The following is a 22,448-nucleotide window of genomic DNA, read 5'->3' as shown; positions in this document are numbered from 1 at the left end:
TAGTGGGGACCTGCGGCACCGGGCCCGAAGGCGTCGGCGGCCGAAGCACCCGACGGCGTCGGGGCCGGAGTCGCCGACCCGCTAGGGGCCCCAGACGGGTCCGCTGGGCCCGGAGGCGCCGCGGAGCCCGTCGGAGGAGAGAGTTTCCTCATGGCCATGAGGAAGCGCTCGATCTCCTCCGGCGACGCGTTCAGCCCAGGGACCGGAGGGTGTGGAGCTGCACGCGGCGCCCGCGACTCCGACGGATCCGCGTGGGTGGTGTCACCCGAACCCCCGGCCGCATCGCGCGAGCGTCGGGGGGAGACCGAGGAACGATGACGCCGCTTGGACTTCTTGTGCCTCTTACCTGACGACGACTTCGACCCGGAGGAGTGCGGCCTACTCTCGGAGCTGTGGTGGCACCGAGCCCGCGACCTGTCCCTCGACCTCCCATGGGATCGGGACCTCTCACGGCGCAGGACCGACTGCCGGAGCTCGAGGCGCCTACGGGACCTCTCCCACCTGGCTTTCGAGGAGAGGGCCCGGCAGTCGGAGCAGGCCTTGTCGTCGTGGTCGACGCCCAAACAGGACAAACATACGCGGTGAGGATCCGTGACCGACATCAGACGGTCGCAATCGTCACAGTGCTTGAAGCCGGGCATCCCTACGGCACCGTTCAGAGTCGAGAGACTTCGAAAAGCAATCAAAAATGATCAAAAAAGTTAGTAAAAAATGACTAGGGTTACTGCTTTTTCCAGATCTGCGCTTGCTGGCGCGGAAAAAAGAAGAACTGACGTCAGCACGCGGAGGCGGCGTCTAAGTACTCCGCCGACGTCATCACGGCGCCGACATGAGACGCAGAGCCGCAGACGACGCCTACCGATGGGCAAGGGTACTGCTACGCAAAAATTTCCGGATCCAGTCTGACGCCTGGGGATATTCTAAGGTAAGGAATCTAATACTAACGTTTCTCTTTCAGATATGTGGAAATACGCGTCCTGCAAGTCCAACTCTACCATCCAGTCTTCTGGGTTCAGGGCAGCTAGGACCTGAGCCAAAGTCAGCGTTTTGAACTTCTCCTTCCGGAGGAAGCCGTTGATGCTCCGTAGGTCCAAGATAGGGCGTAGGCCTCCTTTGCCCTTCTGGGGTATCAGAAAGTAGTGAGAATAGCTACCATGTCGTACTTCTGGCCCAGGAACGCTCTTGACGGCCCCCTTGGCCAAGAGGGCCATAACTTCCTCCTGTAGAAGTCTCAAGTGATCCCCCGACATGCGGTGGTACTGCGGTGGCATGGCTGGAGGGGTCGCCTCTAAGGGGAGGGAGTAGCTCCTTCCGACGATTTGCAGCACCCACCTGTCGGATGTGATGGAGCGCCAGTGAAGCAGGTGATGGTGAACCCTGCCCTCCACTGGCGTCGAATGGGCCTGAAAACTCAGACTAGGAGGATTTTGAGGTAGATGCTGCGGGGGCGGGTGTGGACTGACCTTGACGGTGTCCCCCGGCACCGCCACGGCATGTGGGGGCGCCCCTTCCTTCGCCACGAAAGGGACGAAAGGCGGAAGTTTGCTGGCGTTGGCCGAGGCCCAAGGACTTGGTCGTAGCCCTGGAGTCCTTGAAATGCTCCAGCACACTGTCCGCCTTGTCGCCAAAGAGGTGACGGCCATCAAAGGGCATGTTCATAAGGGTGGCTTGGACATTCCCCAGAAAGTTGGCGGACCGCCACCGTCGTCGCAATCGCCCTACCCAGCGAGTCCGTGGTATCAAGTCCACACCTAATTGAATAGCGTGCTGCATCCCTTTCCTCAGCTAGGGCTTGGGTAAGCTTTGCCTGGACCTCCACCGGGCACTGCGGCAGCACTTCCGCAACCGCATCCCTCAGAGAGTGGGTGTAACGGCCCAAAAGGTAGGCGGTGTTGACAGATCACAACCCCAAACTCAGTGAGTAGAACAGTTTTGTCCCAAAATGATCGTACCTTTTGGATTCCCGATCCGGGGGAGCGGTAGGGAATGCGGTCTGGGAGGTAGAGGCCTGGATCACCAGCTCTCGGGGGTGGGGTGAACGGACAGGAAGCTGGGGTCGCCCGGAGCCTGGCGGAGGTGTCAGGACACATTCCGATCTACAGGGAGGCCTGTAGAGGGCTTGGACCAAGTGCCCAAAAGAACGTCACACAAGGCCTCATTAAACGGCAGCAGAGGCTCAGCCGAGCTTGCCTGCGGTTTAAGGACCTCAGTGAGGAGGTTAGTCCTCACGGCCGCGACGGGGAGCTCCAGGCCCAATGCCCTGGCTGCCCTAGTCAACACTACACTGTAGGCAGCCCCCTCCTCCATAGCCACGGTTGGAGGGGAGACAAAACCGGTGTCTGGCGAAGTGTCCAGTCCACTGGCATCCCCAAGCTCATAGGTCCAGTCCTGTTGAGACTGGCACTCCTGTGCCAGAGGGTCCACAGACCCCTCTCAATCTCCCTCGTCACCCATCACATGAAATTCAGGTTCAACGGATTGGGCCGTTTCATGGAAGTAAAAGTCTCCATACGATGTCGAGAGCGGCACACAGCGGCGCCGCTTCAGCGCCGGAACTGAATCAAGGGCAGGACCGGAGACGGCACCCTAGGGGCTGACGCCGGTGAGGTCGACCGGCTCCAGTGAGGGCCTGCGGCGCAGGGGCCAAAGCACCCGACCTGCTAGGCCCTCCAGCCGGGACATCTGGGCCCGAAGGTGCCGCGAGCCCGGCAGAGGAGGGGGAGACCTCATGGCCATGAGGTACCGTTCGATCTCCTCTGGCGTCGTATCGTGCCCAGGGACCGGAAGGTATGGGGCAGGTTGCGACAACCGCGACTCCGTCGGAGCCGAGTGGGTGGTGTCAGCCGAATCCCCGGCCGCGTCGCGCAAGCGTCGGGGTGGGTCGGTAGAATGATTACGCCTTTCTGACCTCTCATGCCTCTTACCTGAGGACCTGGATCCTGAAGACCAATGCCGACTCTCGGAGCTACGAGGGCTCCGACCCCGCGACCGGTCCCTCGACCTCCTGTGGGACCGGGACCTCGAACGGCACGGGGCCGACTGCCGGAGCTCAAGCCACTTGCGGGACCGCTCCCGCCTAGCCTTAGACGTCAGGGCCTGGCAGTCGGAGCAGGTTCGGTCGTCGTGGTCGAGGCCTAGACACTGAAGACACCGGCGATTGGGGTCGGTAACCAACATCATTCGGCCACACCTGGAGCAGGGTTTGAACCCGGGCATCCCTACCGGCACCGTAGGAGTCATAGGGACTCGAAAAAACAGATCAAAAGATCAAAAAAGTTTAGTCAAAAAGTGACTAAGGGGTAGAGCTTTTCCGGATCTGCGCTAGCTGGCGCGGAAAAAAGAAGAACTGACGCCAGCGCGCGAGGGCGGCGTCTAAGTACTCCGGTGACGTCATTCCGGCGCTAACGACGCGGACCCGCAGACGACGCCTACCGACGCGCAGGGGAATTGCTACGCAAAAGTTTCCAGATCCAGTCTAACGCCTGGGGATATTCTAAGGTAAGGAATCGATCACTAACGTGTCTCTTTCAGATACACATTCACAATCCAGGCAGGGAACGCTGGGAGAGGGAACTGGGCAGAGCCCTTAGTCATAAAGAATGGGAGAAGATATCCTATAGAGCACGCCACTCCGCGTACCACACTGGGCTCACAGAGACACTCACGAAAATAACCACATACTGGTACTATACTCCAGAGCGGTTGCATGAGATGGATCGTAGTAAAGACAAGTTCTGTTGGAGAGGCTAAGGCCAAGTTGGCGACCTAGTACACCTGTTATGGGACTGTGTCCATCTCCAATCATGCTGGGCGCAGGTGCTTGACTATGTGGACAAACACTTCCAAACAGAATTGCCACGTTTCCCCGCATATATCTTACTAGGGCTCCCTAACCCATTGACATACCCCCTACGCTCTCGCAGGGGACGCCAAATAGCCATTGCACTAGGCTCCGCGGTGCAAAACATCCTTGCACATTGGCGCACCGCCACTACCCCCTCCACTACGGGTTGGACTATCACTCACCATGGCGGGGGACGGGGACCAATATGAGGAGCTCTGGCAACCATTTTGTTCACTATTAATCACGGAATTCAGAGAAATCACCTGTCCACGGTACCTTCGGCTGCTGCTGCTCACAGAGCCAAAAGACAGACTCTTAAGGCAGTCACAGATGGAGAGACTTCATAGGCAAGAGAGGTGGGTCAGTTGGGGGTGGTCAGAAGCACTGAACGGGTGGGGGGGAAGGGGATGGATGAATGGGGGGGTTCTTTTGGGGGTTGTTATGCTATGATTTTGCATATTACTGTACATTCTTGATCAGGCTGCACTTTGCAGGTAGCATCAGGCCTTTTATGGGCCTGGTTGCCTTTATGTTCCCTCCTACCAGCACCTGCTTGTATAGCACATGTGGTGAATGTCTCATTTTTTATGCATGGATTGCAATAAAAAGATTTAAACCTAAAAACCTCTACGACAACTTTATCGAGCATCCACCAGGCGCCACAGATGGCCTCCCGCCCCCCAGAAACACCAGCCAGCCTACCAACTCCAACTGGACACTGATCACGGCCGAAGACACTGCCTCGACCATGAAAAGCATGCACTCAGGGGTACCCACGATCCTATCCCCCCTCACATCTACCATAGAGCCGCCATCGCACCCGAACTACAACGAACCATCAAAACCACCTTCAAAACAGGCACCTTCCCAGACGAATGGAAGCACACAGAAGTCAGACCCCTGCTCAAGAATCCCACAGCTGACCCCGCAACATCAAGAACTATCGGCCCATCTCGCTCATCCCCTTCGCAGCTAAAGTTGCAGAGAAAACAGTCAAAAGGAAACTGACATGATTCATTGAAGAGAGCCGTGCTCAACCCGTCCCAACCGGATTCTGAAGCAATCACAGCACAGAGACTGCCCTACTCGCCCCACCCCACGACACACGCACCCTCCTGGAACAAGGCCACTCCGCAGCCCTCATCCTCCTCGACTTATCAGCGGCCTTCGTCACCGTCTCCCACCGCACACTAGTCGCCAGACTACACGATGCAGGCATACAAAGAACAGCACTGGACTGGATTTGGCCATTCCTCACCAGAAGAAGCCAACGGATCAGACTCCCAACCCTTCCTATCCGACCCCACGAAAATCACATGCGGAGTCCAACAGGGTTCATCACTGAGCCCCACCCTCTTCAATATCTACATAGCCCCCCTCACAGCCATCGTCCGACAACACGGCCTCAACATCGTGTCCTATGCCGACGACACCCAGTTCATCCTCTTGCTCAGCAAAGACCCCACACCACTACCAAACTCAACTTCCAGAAAGGAATGCAAGACGTCGCAGTCTGGATGACCAACAGCTGCCTGAAGTTCAACGCCGAGAAGACAGAAGTCCTCGTCCTCAGTACCAACCCTTCTGCATAGGACAGCCCACCTACCCCAAAAGACCACGTCAAGAACCTCTGCATCGTACTCGACCAATCACTCACCGTGAACTGACAGGTCAACGCAGTCACCTCCAGCTGCATCAACACCCTCCGCATCCTCCGCAAGACCTTCAAGTGGATACCCTCTGAGTCAAGGAAGACAGTCCGCCATGCACTCATCACCAGCAGACTGGTCTATGGAAACGCACTCTACGCCGGCATCAACTAGTCCCTACTCCACGAACTCCAGACAATAAAGAAAAACGCCGCCTGACTCGTCCTCGGCATCCCCCGACACAAACACATCAGCCAACACCTACAAAGTCTCCACTGGCTCCCTGTGGAGAAAAGAGTCACTTTCAAAATCCTCACTCACGCCTACAAATGCCTACACAACAACAGAGCCAAATACCTCAATGAAAGAATCAACTTCCACGTACCCAAAAGAAACCTATGATCTTCCAGCCTCGCACTGGCAGAAACCCTGCACACCCACAGAGCCCAAGCAGGCGGAAAATCCTTCTCTCACATTGCAGCCAAGACCTGGAACGAGCTACAGGCAGACATCAGACGTGCCCCCTCCCTGAACATCTTCAGGAAGACACTCAAGACTGGCTCTTTGGCTAAACAGATCTACAATCCTCCCCTCCACCCAGCACCTTGAAACCCTCACGGGTGAGTATTTAGCTTATAATGCCCTGATTGATTGATAGAAGCCACTTTTCCCACCGGGTAGAATGGGGTCTGGGAGGGGCGGGCAGAGACCTTTTAGTTTTAGCGTTAACAAGTCTAAAAACACTGGTTAAGCAAAATGCAACTCTTGCCTTGGAAGTGGCATGCCCTTATGTGGCTTAGAGTAGGACACGAAAAGCTGTTTCATACGAAAAGGTTTTGTTCTGTCAATGTAGAACATTAGCGCTCTTTTGACATCCAAAGTACGTAAAGCTCGTTCCGTTACAGACTATGGATTTGGAAATAAGACTGGCAACTCAATTGTCTGATTAAGATAGAACCCGGAGACCATCTTAGGGAGAAATTTGGGACTGGTTCGGAGAACTGCCCTATAATGATTAACCTGGAAAGAATGTTTTTTTCAATGTAAGAATGTGTATCTCACTGATCCATGACAGAAATTGCAATGGGCAAGAGTGAAGTGGTTTGAAAGGAGGGCCCATGAGCCTAGTAAGAACAATGTTAAGGTTCAACACCGTTTGCGTTCGGGGTGGAATAAACCCTTTAAGACCTTCATGAAAGACTTAATGACTGGCACTCTGAAGAGCGAAGCATGTTGTCAATTCTGTTGGTAGGCAGCCACAGCTGCCAGATGCAACCAAATGTCGAAAATAGCCGCAAGGAGTGGGTGTCTGTAGGGCACCCTTCACTGTGGCAGTCTTGGTATCCTTTGTATATTTTCTAACATCTGGTTCATCGGAGGGCCGAAGAGATGCATGCCGTCAAGAGACGTTCAAGAGACGCCTCCGCCCGACTGATGGTCAACGTCCCCCGCCGTAGCCACATCACCCCCACCTCAGAGACCTACACTGGCCACCCGTCGACAAAAGGATCACCTTCAAGCTCCTCACCCACGCACACAAAGCACTCCACAACGCCGGACCAGCCTACCTGAACAGCAGACTCAGCTTCTACACCCACACCCGCCAGCTCCGCTCCGCCAGCCTCGCCCCTGTCACCCGCTTCCAACCAACGACCTCCGGCGGCAGATCCTTCTCCTACCTCACCGCCAAAACCGGGAACACCCTGCCTTACCACCTACGGCAGACCCAAGACCTACTCGCCTTCAGAAGACTCCTCAAGACCTGGCTCTTCGAGCAGTAGCGGCAAACCCCTCCCCTCAGCGCCTTGAGACGCTCACGGGTAAGTAACTCGCTTTACAAGTACTCTGATTGATTGAAGAGGTTTTACTGGACCCTAGGCAGTGACATGTGGTGGTGTATTTGGATACTTGTATTTCCTCCCAGGGCAGCTATGTCAGCATCATCCAACAAGCAGATGTTAGTGCTGAAGATGATTTGTTCCCTTCGCTACCAACTCCTGTTCCTTTTAGCGATATTGCTCTAAAAGATGCAGGACAAGATCCACTGACTGATCCCGGTGGGCGGGGTCTTACCAGCAGAGTAAGCCTAGTGAGTTTGCGATACGCCACTGAGTTACAGATTATGCTGCTATTTCTTTTTGCACTCGGCGACTATCTTTTACTCTACCGGTCCAGAGGGATGCTTCCAAGCTGAATGTGTCACCAAGTAATCAGGCGGTAACTGGCCTCCTTAAACTTTTTATTAACCCTTGGGGTGACACCTCTAGCTTTAACTGGCTCCTTGATGATTTCGGGGGCATGCCTAAGGACCCCTTTAAGCATAGGTAGGTATTGGAGCGGGTGTTGTGTGGAGGATAAAGTCGCCATGAGAAAGTCATCCTCTTCATGCACTTCCACCTTCTGAAAGGCAGCTGCTCTGTGTAGGACCTCATGGTATGAGGTAACATCTGCAGATGAAGGCTTTGTGCTGTACAGATCTGGGTCTGTGTCCGCTGAAGTCTGCATCATAATCATCCCAGGGATCTGGACCTTCCTGGTGATACTGGAGGTAATAAGGGTCATAAGATGACTGTGGAGTGTCCCACACCCCTGAGTGTAAGGAGCTGTGTGGCGAGTGTTGTGGAGAAACCACAGACAAGAGAGGAGTGGCAGGGTAAGGAGGAGAAAGGGGGAGGGACTGGAGGGGGCAGCAGAGAGGTGGCTACCGATCTTAGTCTTTTTAGGTGTGGGTGCCACAGGAGGATTAAAGGCCTCTTCAAAATTCAACTTCATCTTCTGAGGAAGAGGATCCTTCAGTACTTGCTGGGGCTTCACCAGAATTCAACCAGTGTCCAGTTGGATGTGGATCTGCGTTAATGCTTTGTGATGAAAAGGTTGCCTTCTCCTCTGCCGCTAGGGTGTCCGGATGCTCATCATCTGACTCCTCCTTCTCTTTGAAGAGCCTGGAGTGTTGCCGCTTGTCCTCTGTGTGCCATTAAAGCTGAGGAAATGCGGCATGCTCTTTGATTCTGAAGGATATTTGTGTTCCTAAAGGCCAGGCACGCCGAACAGGAGTCTTAATGGTGCTTGGATGACAAACGCAGATTTTGTGAAGATCGAACCTCCGATTCTTGGTGTTTGACATTGGCGTAGATTCGGAATGAAGTGCTTTCCATCACCTCGAGTATCTCCACCACCGTGATAGTATTCAAAAAGATCGTCGACAGGAAGGTATCCTAAAGCGACGGGACGCTGGAAACCACTGCACTAGTGCAACTGGTTGTTTTTGGTACCAGAAGGGGAAGGATCTGACGGCCTAGCTTAAACACCACACGGCATCAAACCTGAGCTCACACAAATGCATCAGAACATGATGGCGGATACAAAATAATCAAAAATGGAGTCTATGCACATTAGCACTGATAGGTGGAGTCACCATGTCCGGCGACTCGAAAATATTTCTTTAGAAGAAGAATACGTTGTACACATCTAAGACCAACACTAGATGGTGGAAGTATGCACAACATGTGATTTCACAACTAGACATGCCACAAACAGAAATGAACGGACGTCAGTGGGTGGAGGTGGGGCAGATACAGTGGCCCGATGTCACATCCGGTATGGGACTGATCCGACACACAACCACATGACACCAGCTGATGCAAATGGGAATTAGTATTAAAACTTTTCCAAATCCAATCTGGCACCTGGGGGTATTCTTAAGGAGAGGGCTCTGCAATTAGACATCTCCATCAGAAAAGGGGATATTATGAAGAAAAGGTAATACAGTAGTATAGCAAACAACTGTAAAAACAAAGCAGACTGGTAAACAAAGAATGAGAAAACGATAGGAAGGACAGATATCCATTTGCAACAAAACACTCCAAACTAAGCATAAAAGCAATCTCAAATGACTGATGAGGTTTTCTTGCAACATTTAGGATCAATTAAGTATGCATTTCAAACATGTTGGTCAGGAAATTTTGTAAATAAAATGAAGTTGTACATACAGCTGCTGGAGGAATCCGAACTCTGAGAGCCTCTTTCCCTTGCATCCTTGTCAGAGGCAATCTGTCGAGTGATTATCACGTCAATAAAGTTTGCAGCTGTGATTGTGGTCTTTCCTCGAGTTCTCAACTCCTCCTCGTACCTGGACTTTGGAGGAGCCACTTTGTCCTTGCCTGCTTCAGAATAAATAGCAGCCGACGGTTGAGTTTGTGACTTGCTACTGGAAAAACCAGACGATGTGTATGGACACTGTACCAGTCTTCTGTCTGGCTCCAGCAATTTTTGCTCCATCTGATGCTGCTGCAATTGCTGCTGCAAATGTTGCTGTTGTAACTGCTGGTGCAGTTGATGCTGCAGCTGCTGCTGTTGGTGCTGCTGCTGCTCCACTGCTGACCGACGAGCCATGCTCTCCTCCATTCTGCTGGCCTCGTGCTTGCTTTCTTTCCCTTTTGCCACTTCCATCTGTGGTGCAGAAGCAGCAGCATCCACAAGTGCAGCAAGAGCATCAGCAGCTGTGTTGTAACGGGCGGGCAAACCCTGCGTAATGGAAGGAGCACCAGGCGGGAGCTGCCTGCACAAAAAAATTAGAAACATATCAAAAAGAGTACATTAAGGCCTATAATTCTGAATATCACACACACTGCACATTGTGGGAATCTTTTAGGCAGCCCTTCTCCAATCCGCTTCACTAGGCTTAACTTGAGACATTGAGAGTCTTGCCTGCAGTGTAGCACAAGTTACTACTTGAGTAACAATATATCTGTATGAGACGTTAGTGATAGATTCCTTACCTTAGAATATCCTCAGGCGTCAGACTGGATCCGGAAAATTTTGCTTAGCAGTACCCCTGCGCGTCTGTCGCTGGCATCGTATGTGCCGAGAAGACGTCACGGAGACTACTTAGGCGCCACCCATGCGCACTGACGTCAGTTCTGTACGCGACTTTCTGTGCCGAAACGCAGAGCCATGCAAGAAACTGACCATTGGTTAAAACTAGGGCCCTAAAAGGGGATGACCTTAACCCTAGTAATCAGTTCGTAGAACTGGAAGGGTTGGTGGGGCGGTAAGGAATCTATCACTAACTAATGTCTCTTACAGACATCATTACGCAAATAGTAACTTGTGCATCTGAAAGAGACACGTTAGTGATAGATTCCTTACCTTAGAACAGATACCCCAGCAATACCAACCCCGGTGGTGGGTCTGCGAACGAGATTACACCAAAAAGTCACAGAGCGGCCCAAGAAGCCGTCTCTCCGGACCGGAGTGTCAAGGCAGTAGTGCTTTGTAATCTTGTGCAGCGAGGCCCACGTAGCTGCCTGACAAATGTCTTGCAAGGGAACGCTGCATCCCAAGGCAGTAGTGGCTGCAGTTGCTCTGGTCGAATGGGCACGCAGCCCCACAGGAGGCCCCTTCTTGGCCAATGAGTAACACGCTATGATGCACAAAACAACCAAGCGGGAAATGGTTAGTTTGAGCAAAGCCCAACCTTTTTTGGCGCCCACCTAGCCAACAAAGAGTTGATCATACACCCAGAACTGTTGTGTACATTGCAGATAGAAAGCAAGCGCACCTTTTGGGTCCAGACGGTGGAGCCTCCCCACTTCCCTGGAAGGATGCGGAAGTGGAAAGAAGGTGGGCAAAGTGATGGTCTGCCTGATGTGGAAGGGTGTGACAACCTTTGGCAAGAAAGAAGGACAGGTCCTTAAAACCACCTCGTCCTGATTAACAGAAAGGAAAGGAGCTTTGGAAGAAAGAGCCTGGAGCTCACCACTCTTCTGGCAGAGGTGATAGCTACCAGGAAAGGAGTCTTTAGAGTAAGAAGATGTAAAGGACAGTTATGAAGAGGCTCAACGGGAGCGCACATCAGAAAAGTCTAGACCAGATTTAAGGAAACGTGTGTGTAATGCTTTTGAGAAAGCGGTTAACAACTGGGGACTTAAAAAGAGAAGGCTGATCTGGAAGCCGCAGAAAGGCGGTGATGGCCGAAACATAACCTTTGATAGTGCCCAATGCAGAGCCCTGCTGGGCCAAAGAGAGAAGGTACAGAAGAACCTCAGAAAGAGGGGCAGAAAGGGAATCTACAGCCTTCGCTGTGCACCATGCCACCTGCAGGCGTACACCGTCTTGGTGGAAGGACGCCTGGCAGTCAGAATGACATCACAGACTTCGGAAGAAAGATTAAAAGGTATAAACTGCCGCCGTTCAATCTCCACACATGGAGGTGGAGACTGGTCCTCTGCTGCTGCAACAGAAGATCCTCACGAAGAGGCAGGCGGATCGGGGGATCGATGTTCATACTGAGTAGCTCGAGATACCATACTCTTCGAATCCAGTCCGGAGCCACAAGAATGACTTGGGCCCGGTCACGCCTGATCTTCTTCAGCACTCTGGGCAGAAGTGGTAGAGGTGGAAAGGCGTACAACAGACCGAAGCTCAAACTTGCGACTAAAATCGTCTGCGAGCGAGTGCCACCTTGGAAATTCCAACGTGCAGAACTGATAACATTGTGCGTTCGCTTCGGTGGCAAATAGATCTAACCAAGGCTCTCCCTACTGATGAAAGAGACCATGCGCCATGTCAGAGTTCAGACGCCATTCGTGATCCATCATGCACCGGCAGATGAGCTCCTCCGCCCTTGCGTTCAGAGAACCTGCCAGATGTTGAACCACCAAGGTAATGCCTTGATGTTCCAGCGATGTCCAGAGGCGGAGAGCCTCCTGACATAGGGTCCACAACCCCACCCCGCCCTGTATGTTGCAGTACCACATGGCGGTGTTGATGTCCGTGAACACCTGCACTACACTCCCCCTAACAGCGGGAAGGAATGCCTTTAGTACAAGTCAGATCTCCTGAAGCTCCAGAAGGTTGATGTAGAGCAGGGACTTCGCCAGAGACCAGAGGCCTCTGATCTCCACCTCTCCCAAGTGGCCTCTCCATCCGAGGAGGGACGCATCCATCGCCACTGTATGCTCCGGTTGGGGGAGGGAGAGGGATCTGCCACTGACCAAATCGCGATTTGTGAGCCACCACTACAACTGCTGTGCAGCGACCTCCGAGATCTGGACGCGATCAGACAGTTTGCCCTGATGCTGTGCCCACTGGAACTTCAGGTCCCACTGCAGAGCACGCATATGCCATCTAGCGTGTGTCACCAGCAGGATGCAGGAGGCCATCAGGCCCAGAAGCCGGAGGGTCATCCTGACGGAAACCCGGGATAGAGGCTGAAAGAGCGGAATCATAGTCTGAATATCCCGGACACGCTGTTTGGAAGGAAAAACCCTAAACAGTGTAGAGTCCAGAACCGCTCCAATGAAGGGGAGCGTCTGAGAGGAACTCAGGTGTGACTTCGGCACGTTGATGGAGAACCCCAGCAAATGCAGGAGATCGGCCGTAGTCTGGAGGTGGGTGACAACCGTCTGGGGCGAGCCTGCCTTTAGCAGCCAGTCATCGAGGTAGGGGAAGACTGACACCCCTAACCTGCACAGATGAGCTGCGACCACCACCATCACTTTCGTGAACACCCGAGGGGCACTGGTAAGGCCGTAGGGGAGCACGGCAAACTGAAAATGCTCCTGGCCTACCGCGGGTGGGCCAGCAGGACGGGAATATGGAAATAAGCGTCCTGCAAGTCCAACGCTACCATCCAGTCTCGAGGGTCCAGGGTAGACAGGACCTGAGCCAGAGTCAGCATCTTGAACTTCTCCTTCCGGAGGAAGCGATTGACGTCCCGGAGGTCCAAGATGGGGTGCAAGCCCCCCTTTTCCTTCTTGGGGACCAGAAAGTAGTGGGAATAACCACCACTCCCTACTTCCTGATCGGGAACGCACTCGATGGCCCCCTTGGCAAGGAGGGCCGTTACTTCCTGACGGAGAAGAGCCTAGTGAGTAAACCAGCCCCCTTTAGTTGTATAAAGGTAGGAGCTGACCCAGGAGACTTTAGATTTATCCTGATGAAACTTTGATACGAAACTCTGGACCCTTCGACGTTCAACCCGACTTGAAGATTGAAGAATCTCCCTTGTGGCCAAGGAGTGACCACCCTGGGCAACCAGGCACCATCCAGCAACTCGACGGCTTGCTTTGTCCCTGTTCCCGCCAGAACTCTAGCACAGAGCCTGACAAGACCTCGACTCCAGGACTCCTCTGACCCCACTGCACGACTCCAGCACAGCTGAGCTCCGTGGAAGGCGTCGGAATCCGTGGAAGCTGGCAACTTGGAAAGTCTTCAACTTGCTAACAGCGCAGCTCCTGAGGCATCCTCAAAGCTGTGCACTGGGGACTGAGACACCCCGACACCGAGCTCTACCTGCACCGAAGACCAGCCCTCCACACTCCACGAGATCTGCATGGGGCATGGGGCCCTTCTGCTTGTGTTCTGCTCGACGCGTTGTCCGGTTGCTGGCCCGTTGGCTAGTAGACCTCGGACGACAACTCCTTTGAAAATCCATCGCTGGTCTGGTTGCTCCATACTGGCCCTCGCTTCCCTGAAAAGGTGAAGTACCTCAGACCTTCCTGGTCTGCACCAGAAGCCTTTTGTGTATCCTGCTTGGGTTGCCTTTGCTTAGGCTTGTTGGTTCCAATCTTGAAGTCGACCCCTCCATCTGCGAGAACCTTCGTGGGACAGCTCCTCTCCAGCACCTGGTCGTCCTCGACGCCTCCTGGTCCGCGTGGCTGCAACGCCAAGCTTCACATATGCACCTGATTGCTCCTCGACGACGTCAGGTTCCTCCCTGGTTCCACCCGGTCACTGGCTAGTGACCTAGACTCTGTCCCCTCTGCTTTCAGGTCCTCTTCATCCTAGATCCACCTGGACATCTTCCTCTTGGTCGCCTGCAGCATCTTCTTCCAAGGCTCCATAGGAATCAACGAGAAAACCCAACACACTTTGACACCTATGCACCGGCAGCCCGTGGGTGAGGTAACGCGAGTACTTCGGTGCTCCTGTAGGGATTGACTATCTTAGTGTCTAGTTTTGTTAGTTGCACATTCCTAGTTAGACCGGATTACTTACCTTTAAAGTTCCCATTGACTTTCTATTGACTCTCGCGTGAGTGTACGGACACTGCACGCGCCGCCTGTGGGCCTCCTACTCCTAACCTAAGGGTCAGATAGTGTAGCCCCAACGATTCCCAAGGCCCTAGGCCTTCTCCTTTCCCGAGTCGTGGTTCTTATACCACTTACTTAGTATATGGTTTTACGCGCCCCTAGGGCCTAACTGTAAATTGTGCTATTTAAAGTATTTCTAAGTGTAACTTGTTATGTGCTTTTGCCTCTGATCTCATAAAGAGTTCAGAGGAGTGTGTTAGTGAATAAATACATATATATTTTATATATATCCTGTGTGGTGTCCTTTCATTTGATATTCAAGGGGTTGCATATGGTAAAACAGCTGGCTGTAAACGCCCTCAAGAGTCTTTTAGCCTAAGACTGTTCTGTCCACGCTACCACTAGGATAGCTGGTATATAAGGTTGACTTAAAACCATCACCCTAAGGGTTGTTTGGACTGGTGCAAGGTGCTCACTAGAATAGTGAACATCATATACCAGGCCAACTTCTCACACCTCTGATCTCCACCTCCCCCATATGGCCGCCCCATCCGTCATTACTCTGAGATCTGGGTAGGGAAGGGGTCTGCTTCTGATCCGATGGCGGTATGCAAGCCACTAGTGCAGGTCTTTTGCAGTGCCCTCTGATATCTGAACCAGGTCAGTGAGATTTTCTCTTTGTTGTGCACATTGTAACTTCAGATCCCACTGTAGAGCCCGAATATGTCACCTTCCATGGTCCACGAGCAGGATGCATGAGGCCATGAGGCCCAACAGCCATATAGTAATTCCCACCGAAATCCAGGATAGAGGCTAAAACATCTTTATTATAGCCTAAATATCCTGGACTCGCCGTTCGGAAGGATAGGCCCAAAACTGCACTGAATCCAGAACAGCTCCAATGAAAGGGAGCTTCTGAGAGGGAATCAGGTGCGACTTCATCACATTGATACTGAAACCCAGCGAATGCAGGATGTTTGCCGTAGTCTAGAATTGGGAGATGACAGCTTGGGACGAGCCCACCTTCAACATCTAGTCGTCGAGATAGGGGAAGACTGGTACCACCATATCTCTGCAGATGGGCTGCGACCACTGCAATCACCTTTGTGAAAACCCGGCAAACAGTGCTCGTGGCCCACCGTAAACTGCAGGAAGCGAGGATGGGCAAGCAGGATGGGGATATGAAAATAGGCATCCTATAAGTTCAACACTACCATCCAGTCTCCTAGGTCCAGGGCAGACAGGACCTTAGCTAGAGTGAGTATCTTGAACTTCTCTTTTTGTGGAAGTAGTTGAGTGCTCTAAGGTCGAGGATAGGATGAATGCCTTCATCCTCCTTTGGGACCAGGAAATAGCAGGAGTAGCAACTACAGCATTTTTCTGGCCCAGGAACCCTCTCTATAGCTTCCTTGGTCAAGAGTGTGGACTTCCTCGCGGAGTAAGGCAAGGTGATCCTCTGTCAAATGATTGTGCACTGGAGGCATGGATGGAGGAGTAATCTTGAAGGGGAGGGAGTAGCCCCTTCAGACTATTTACAACACCCACCTCTCGGAGGTGATGTCTCGCCAGTTGAGGAGATGGAGTATTCTGCAACAAACTGGCCGTGAATGTTCCTGGGGGATTGGACTAGGAGGGTTTTGCAGTGGAGGAGGGGTTGTGGCTTGGCTCCAATTCTGGCCTCTGACCCTCAGGCTCGTGTGAACTGCATCCACAGCCCTGCAGAGGCTGCTGAATTTGCGGGCCCGCTGTCCGGAACAGGGTTGGCACTGTTGGTAGCCTCTTCAGTAGCCATTAAAGGAACAAAAAGCAGATACAGGCCAGGATGTTGTGGTGAAGCCCAAGGACTTGGCCGTAGCCCGCGAGTCCTTGAAATGCTCAAGTGCGGCATCTGCTTTGTCTCCGTAGAGATGGGAGCCATCAAAGGGCATGTCCATAAGATTAGCCTGGCCATCCCCCAAAAAACCGGACATCCTCAGCCAGGCATGGCAACGTACAGCCACTGTAGTGATGATCGCTCTACCCAGCAAGTCTGTCGTGTCCAAGCTACACAGGATGGCGAACTTCGCTGCATCTCTCCCGTCTGAAATGGCTTGGGAGAGATGAACCTGGTCCTCCTCCGAGTCTCTGAGCAGCACCTGTGCAACCATGTCCCATATCAAAAGGCATGCAGTGTTCACCGATCGCAATGCTAGACTGGTGGGGGAGAAAATTTTCTTGCCAAAGCTTTCTAGTCTTTTGGATTCTCTGACTGGGGGTGCAGAAAGGAAGGAGCCACAGGGGTGGACGCTTGAACCACCAAGCTTTGTAGGGTGGGGTGGGCAGTGAGAATACGTGGGTTGCCCGGTGCAGGGCGGTGGGCAACCTTCTGTTCACAGAAGTCCCTGTGCTGGGCTTGGACAAGGTGCTCAGATGAACAACCATCAAGGCCTCATTGAAAGGCAGCAAGGGTTCGGAGCTGGAGACACCAGGCTGCAGGACCTATGTCAAGTAGTTAGTCTGGTCTGCCACTGTAGGAAACTGCAGGTCCAAGACCTTTGCAGCCCAACGCACCACCATAGCAAATGATGCCCCCTCCTCCATAGCCAGGTTAAGGGAAAACAGCATGCCAGAATCTGGGGTGGTGTCCAGGCCACAGGCGTCACACTTCCTCATACTAGTCCATGTCCTAGGGTTGCGAGATATCGAAGGGGTCCTGCCCCCCCTCCCAATCCTCCTCATCCATACCTAATCCTTCAGAATAGGGTATTTTAAATGGTTTGGAGCTGTGCGGCTCTGTCAGCTCTAGCTTCAGTGGACGCCCAACTGTTTCCGTGTCATCGGGAATGAGGTTCGGGGTGATGCAGAGGACCTTGGCTGCGGACGTTGATCCAGGGAAGGTTACTATGGAGGCGCGACTGGTGCTGGTCCGGACTTGGGAATGGGTCCAGTAGGAGGCTGTGGTGCTGGGGACGGAGCAGAAGGCGTGGAACACACTGGGACTGCTTCATCCAAGCCTGTGGGCCCAAAGGTGTCGACAAGGTCAGCCCGCCAAAATATAGCACACATAGCATCATATAACTCCATAAGTTAGGTGGGGGTTGCTCCTGGCAAGTGAAGGGAGGGAAACCTGGATCCGACCTACGCGACTGGGCCGTGGAGCGGGCCATGAACACTCAGGTTACTCAGTCTTGTCATTGACGTGGCGAAGTCCAAGCACACTTCAACTTCTTGTGCTTTTTGTGAGGATTCTTAACGGATGACTTGGAAGAAGAGGACTTTGATCCCCAGAAGCGGTGTTCGGACCTTCCTCTTGACCGAGACTGGGATCGAGACAGACGGGATGACTTCCGAGGCGCTGGTTGTAGGGCTGCGATGAGCTTTAGGGACCGCTCCCTCAATGCTTTCAGCACCATGGCCAAGCAATCAGTGCACAAATCTGTGTTGTGGTTGCGTTCCAGGCACCAGAGACTCACTAAGGGGGGGTCCGTGATTGACATGGCATAGAGACAAAAGCTGCAAAGCTTGAACCCTGAGGTCTAGACTTGAACCCTAGGACTAGACATCCCTAGCACACCAAAAGAAGTCAACAAAAAGTTGATAAGAGTCTGTTGAAAAATGACAGGGGTTAAGCTCTCTTCAACGGATCTGCGCTGGATGCCACGGAGAGAAAAGAACCGACGTCAGCACGTCAGAGTGGCGGTTACATTGATGACGAAGACATCACAACGACGAAGTTATGCGAGTCGACCAACGCCACCTACTGGCGTGGAGGGGTACTGCTATGAAAAATCTTCTGTATCCAGCCTGATGCCTATCAGTTCAAAGGTAAGGAATCTGTGGTTAGATGTCTCTATAAGATACACCCCTTTAATACTTGGCCTCAGAGTAGTTAAGGCAAAGTAGATCAACAGTTCAAGAAGGTGGTGTGGTTTCGACCAAGAACTCAATAAGCATATAATAGTCAATAAATCCCTGTCCAACAGGTGCTTTTAAATGAAAAGTAATAGCACTTTATTCACAACACACAACTAACTATGACAACATTTAGTAGGCACAATAATGCACAATTATACTTGGGAAGTAATTACTACATTGTTGAACTAGTCAGTACTGACTTAGGTTGCACCCAGGCTCCCATAAGTAAGGTTGTTTATTATACTGATCCAATCAATGCAAAATAGGAGACAATGACCCAGGCGATTAGCAGGCTGTAATCTTTGGACTCGTCTCTAAGCTTGTCTTTAACCCCTAAAAGGGAAATAAAATGGTTGTCTAGAAACGTAATTTTTGAGTATCTGTTCTGGTGATATAATCGGTCCCCCCCACCAGCTTCAATCTTTTATAGGGTGTTATACGAAAATAGTCATGCTTAGTGAAAAAAATGGATGCACTTGGTATGACCCTTCAGAACCCAGCTCTATGTCTCAATTCATTTCTTCATTGGGCATCTGACTGAAAATTCACAAAAATAACCACAGACTCATCATGGGGAACTCAGGGTAGGAGCTCATGCTCTCCTGATCCTTGCAAGGGACATTCCCATTCCAAGACACACATTACATATGTATATTTGTAAAGCAAAAGTATTCTTAAGGGGTATCTTGCCAAATGTTTAGTGTTACTGAAATAATGGTACTTGTAGGAAGTAGGATGTGCTTTCATGCTCACCCCCACTTTTTACTGATGACATAATGTTATCTGGCTGGGATCCTGCTAATCAGGACCCCAGTCTCTGTGCTTCTTCACTAAATTGGACATGGTGAGTACTTAGTGTGAGAAAGTGACATATTTCTTGCATGGTATGCACCCACGTTTTGCGGAATTGCTGATGTTCTTTGACTGAGTGTGCCCTGGGCTCACAGCAATCAGGAGCCTAGGGCCTGTGTTCCTTCCCTAAAACTGTATTGAAACCTAAACCCAATTGGCATCTCTGGCCACAGGTAAGTCCTTGGTAAATGGTACCGTAGGTACCCAGGGCCCTGTGTCCAGAGCAGACCCGTAAGGACTGCAGCACTTACTGTGCCACCCTTAGGGGCCCTGTACCCTGACACACACAGACACACACTGCCTTTGCAGGCTGAGTGTCTTGGTGCAGAACTAAACAGATTTGACATGGCACACACCCTTGTGTGCCATGCCCACAAACACACTGCCCTGGTATACCTCAGTCACCCCTCTAGCTGGGTGCACTATGCCAGTGGTGTGGGCATAGGTGCATGAGCCCTGTCCCCCTACAGTACCCAGGGCCATTCCTGAGTACTGTAAGTGCAGTGATGCCATTAAGAGTATATGGTGCTGGGAGTTTGTCATTAATAACTCCACAGCACCATAATGGCTACACTGAAAACTGAGAAGTTGGTATCAAATTTTCCTAGTACATTAAACCCACACGGATGCCAGTGTGGGACTTAATGTACAATGCACTACCGAGGGCATCTTAGAGATGCCCCATGAAACCTAACCAACTACCAGTGTCCTGACTGCACGGCTCCCGAGGCTGCCACCACAAGACATCTTTCTGGAACCCTGGGCCGAGAGCTTGCCACTCTTGAGGGCCTGAAACAATGCACATCATGGGACGAGGTGTGAACCTCCTCCCCCAGGATGGGCAGGGGAAGCTTCAAATGCATGCCGCCTTTTGTGAGCTTCCCCAGTCCAATTGCTGTACTTAGCAACTGGCACCCACCGGTTCTGACCCACACTCTGGCAGGAAGACAGGCAGGAAACCCTAAGTGAGGAAAGGGGGTGTGCCAGCCTCTGCCAACCCCACCCCTCAGGTGGGAGAGGCGAGGTGAAGCACAATTCCGGGCTCCGGCCATCTTGAGGATGGGGATCCCACAGGAGAGGAGCAGGATAGAGATGCACTCAACCCAGGCCAGGGACCAATTGGTCCCTGCCCTTACCCTACCTGTTACACCCCTAAATGTAGTATTTGGGGGCACCCTGAACCTTCCTTCCTCAGATCCCGATTTGAAATCAAGAAAGAAAAACAAGAAGAAGGAAGACCTGCTGTGCAGCTCTTAACAAGAGGACGACACCAACTGACTTGGCCCCAGCCCTACAGGCCTGTCGTTCCTTGAACCGGCTCCTGCTAAACCCCGGTGTCTCCTGCGGACAGAGACCTCGGAAACCCCAAAGGATCTGCCTGCCTTGCTCATCTAAAAGACTGGAACTCCCAGGAACAGTGGTTCTACTCAAAAAGCAAAACCCCTGGCGCCAGGCAAGAACTGTGAATCCAGAACACTCTGCACCTGCCGAGGCCGGCCTGTGCACAAAAGACAAATACCCTGAGGTCCCCCCCCCCCTTTCCGGCGATTGTGACCTGCAATCCAGTGCCCGAGGACCCTCCTCGACGACCCATACGACGCCTGCAACCTCACAACCAGGGACCCCTCCAACCGCGACCAGCTGGGGGTAAATTTCCTGACGTCAAAAGACACCCCTGCACCTGACGCCACACGGCCCCATGTGCCCAACTCCTGGGTGCCTACCTATCCTCCAAGATCCCAACTTACCTCTCGAAGTGGTGGTCGCATCTGAAATCTCCGTCCCGAGCCTGCAGCCTTTGTTCACCTTCCAGCTTTCCCATTGAATAACTGAGCGCATGACGGCTCAAAAGCACCCTGCACCCAGCCGCCCCTAGGAGTGCAACCTCTGGCCTAATCTACTTCCACATTTGCACTGAGCAAGGGACCAGGAGCTCAACTCGAACAGCCGCAGCAGCCACCAACCAAAGGCCCCCTGCCTCCCATAGGCTAACCTTGGGCCTAACTCTCTCTGCACCCAGCTGCCCCTGTGCCACTAAGGGTGTAACAACTGTACCTACCTGACCCTGGGAGACCCCCGAGTCTAAGCCCAGAACCTTAACTCTGCCAGTTGAGTACTTACCCAAAAGCAGATAACTCACTTTTCTTCCATAGGGTAACATTGACTGGTTTCACTTGGAAATTCTTCTAAGTGTGGAGTTTTGAAACTTTAAAATATTCATCTAAAATCAGCCGAATCACGAAAACGAAAATACTCACCTGTTATCAGGAGAGATCCTAGTACTGGATCTTGGTGCCCAGCACGGACCCTGAAAAGTAATTCTAACCGTACTTACCAGTAACTTGAATTTCCTTCCATAGGATAACATTGCCTGGTTTTTGCTGAAAAAGATTCTAAGTGTCGATTCTTGAAACTAACAAATATTAGTTAAAAATCGCCTGTATGACAAACTTATTCTTTCAATTGTTTACAGGAGATGCACCAGTGCTGGATCCAGGATCCAACACGGAGTAAGAAAAAGTAACAATAACACTACTTACCTGCTAAGTGAATTTCCTCCCATAGGATAACATTGGTTATTCCACGTGAAAAAGTTTCAAAGTGTCAACTTTTAAAATACAATAATATTCCTTAAAAATCACAACTGTAACCAAAACGCTTCTACTCAATTGTTTACAGGAGATGTCCCAGGACTGAATCTAGGATCCAGTCCTGTGGTTAGAAAAGCAATCCATGAAGTAATTAATTGCATTTAACTAGAAATTCCCATTGAGCTCAATGTCACATAGTGTTTGAAAATGTGTTGCCTATTGCAACTGTAACTACTGTACTTAAAAGTCTATTGCCTATTTGAAAAGTATTTAACTAAAGTAACTCATTCTGAGAAAGTATATTTTGATACCTATTGTTAGTTCTAAAATAAACCAACTATATATATTTTTTTACAAACCATTGGCCTAGAGTTCAGTTCTTGAGTATGTGAGACCATTTGCTGACTGGGTGTGTACAACACACGCTTTACACTGTCCTCTGATACTGCCTTACTGCTCGACCAAGCTACCACTTTAGAGAGTAAGGTTATATCTATCTTTAGCCTCTGGCAAACCTCTTGGGACTGTGGACTCTGTGCACACTGTACCTTACTTTTGCCAGTATAGTGAGATACAAACTTGC

At 51.8% G+C, this 22,448-nt stretch overlaps 1 protein-coding gene across 15 annotated transcripts in view; it reads right to left on the bottom strand.

Moving 5' to 3' along the window:
* NCOR1 (nuclear receptor corepressor 1) overlaps positions 1–22,448 on the bottom strand; it is a 1,934,049-nt gene that overhangs the window by 274,959 nt on the left and 1,636,642 nt on the right. For all 15 annotated transcript variants that reach the window (XM_078679968.1, XM_078679976.1, XM_078679969.1 and 12 more), the window contains one exon: positions 9,483–10,051. In XM_078679968.1, coding sequence (XP_078536094.1) covers positions 9,483–10,051 — 569 coding nt within the window. The remainder of the gene's footprint in view (positions 1–9,482; positions 10,052–22,448) is intronic.

The sequence above is a fragment of the Lissotriton helveticus genome, chromosome 3_1 (genome assembly GCF_964261635.1).
Source record: "Lissotriton helveticus chromosome 3_1, aLisHel1.1, whole genome shotgun sequence".
NCBI classification, from domain to species: domain Eukaryota; kingdom Metazoa; phylum Chordata; class Amphibia; order Caudata; family Salamandridae; genus Lissotriton; species Lissotriton helveticus.
The sequence above is the reverse complement of the archived record's forward strand: the minus strand, read 5'-3'. Positions and strand labels throughout refer to the sequence as shown.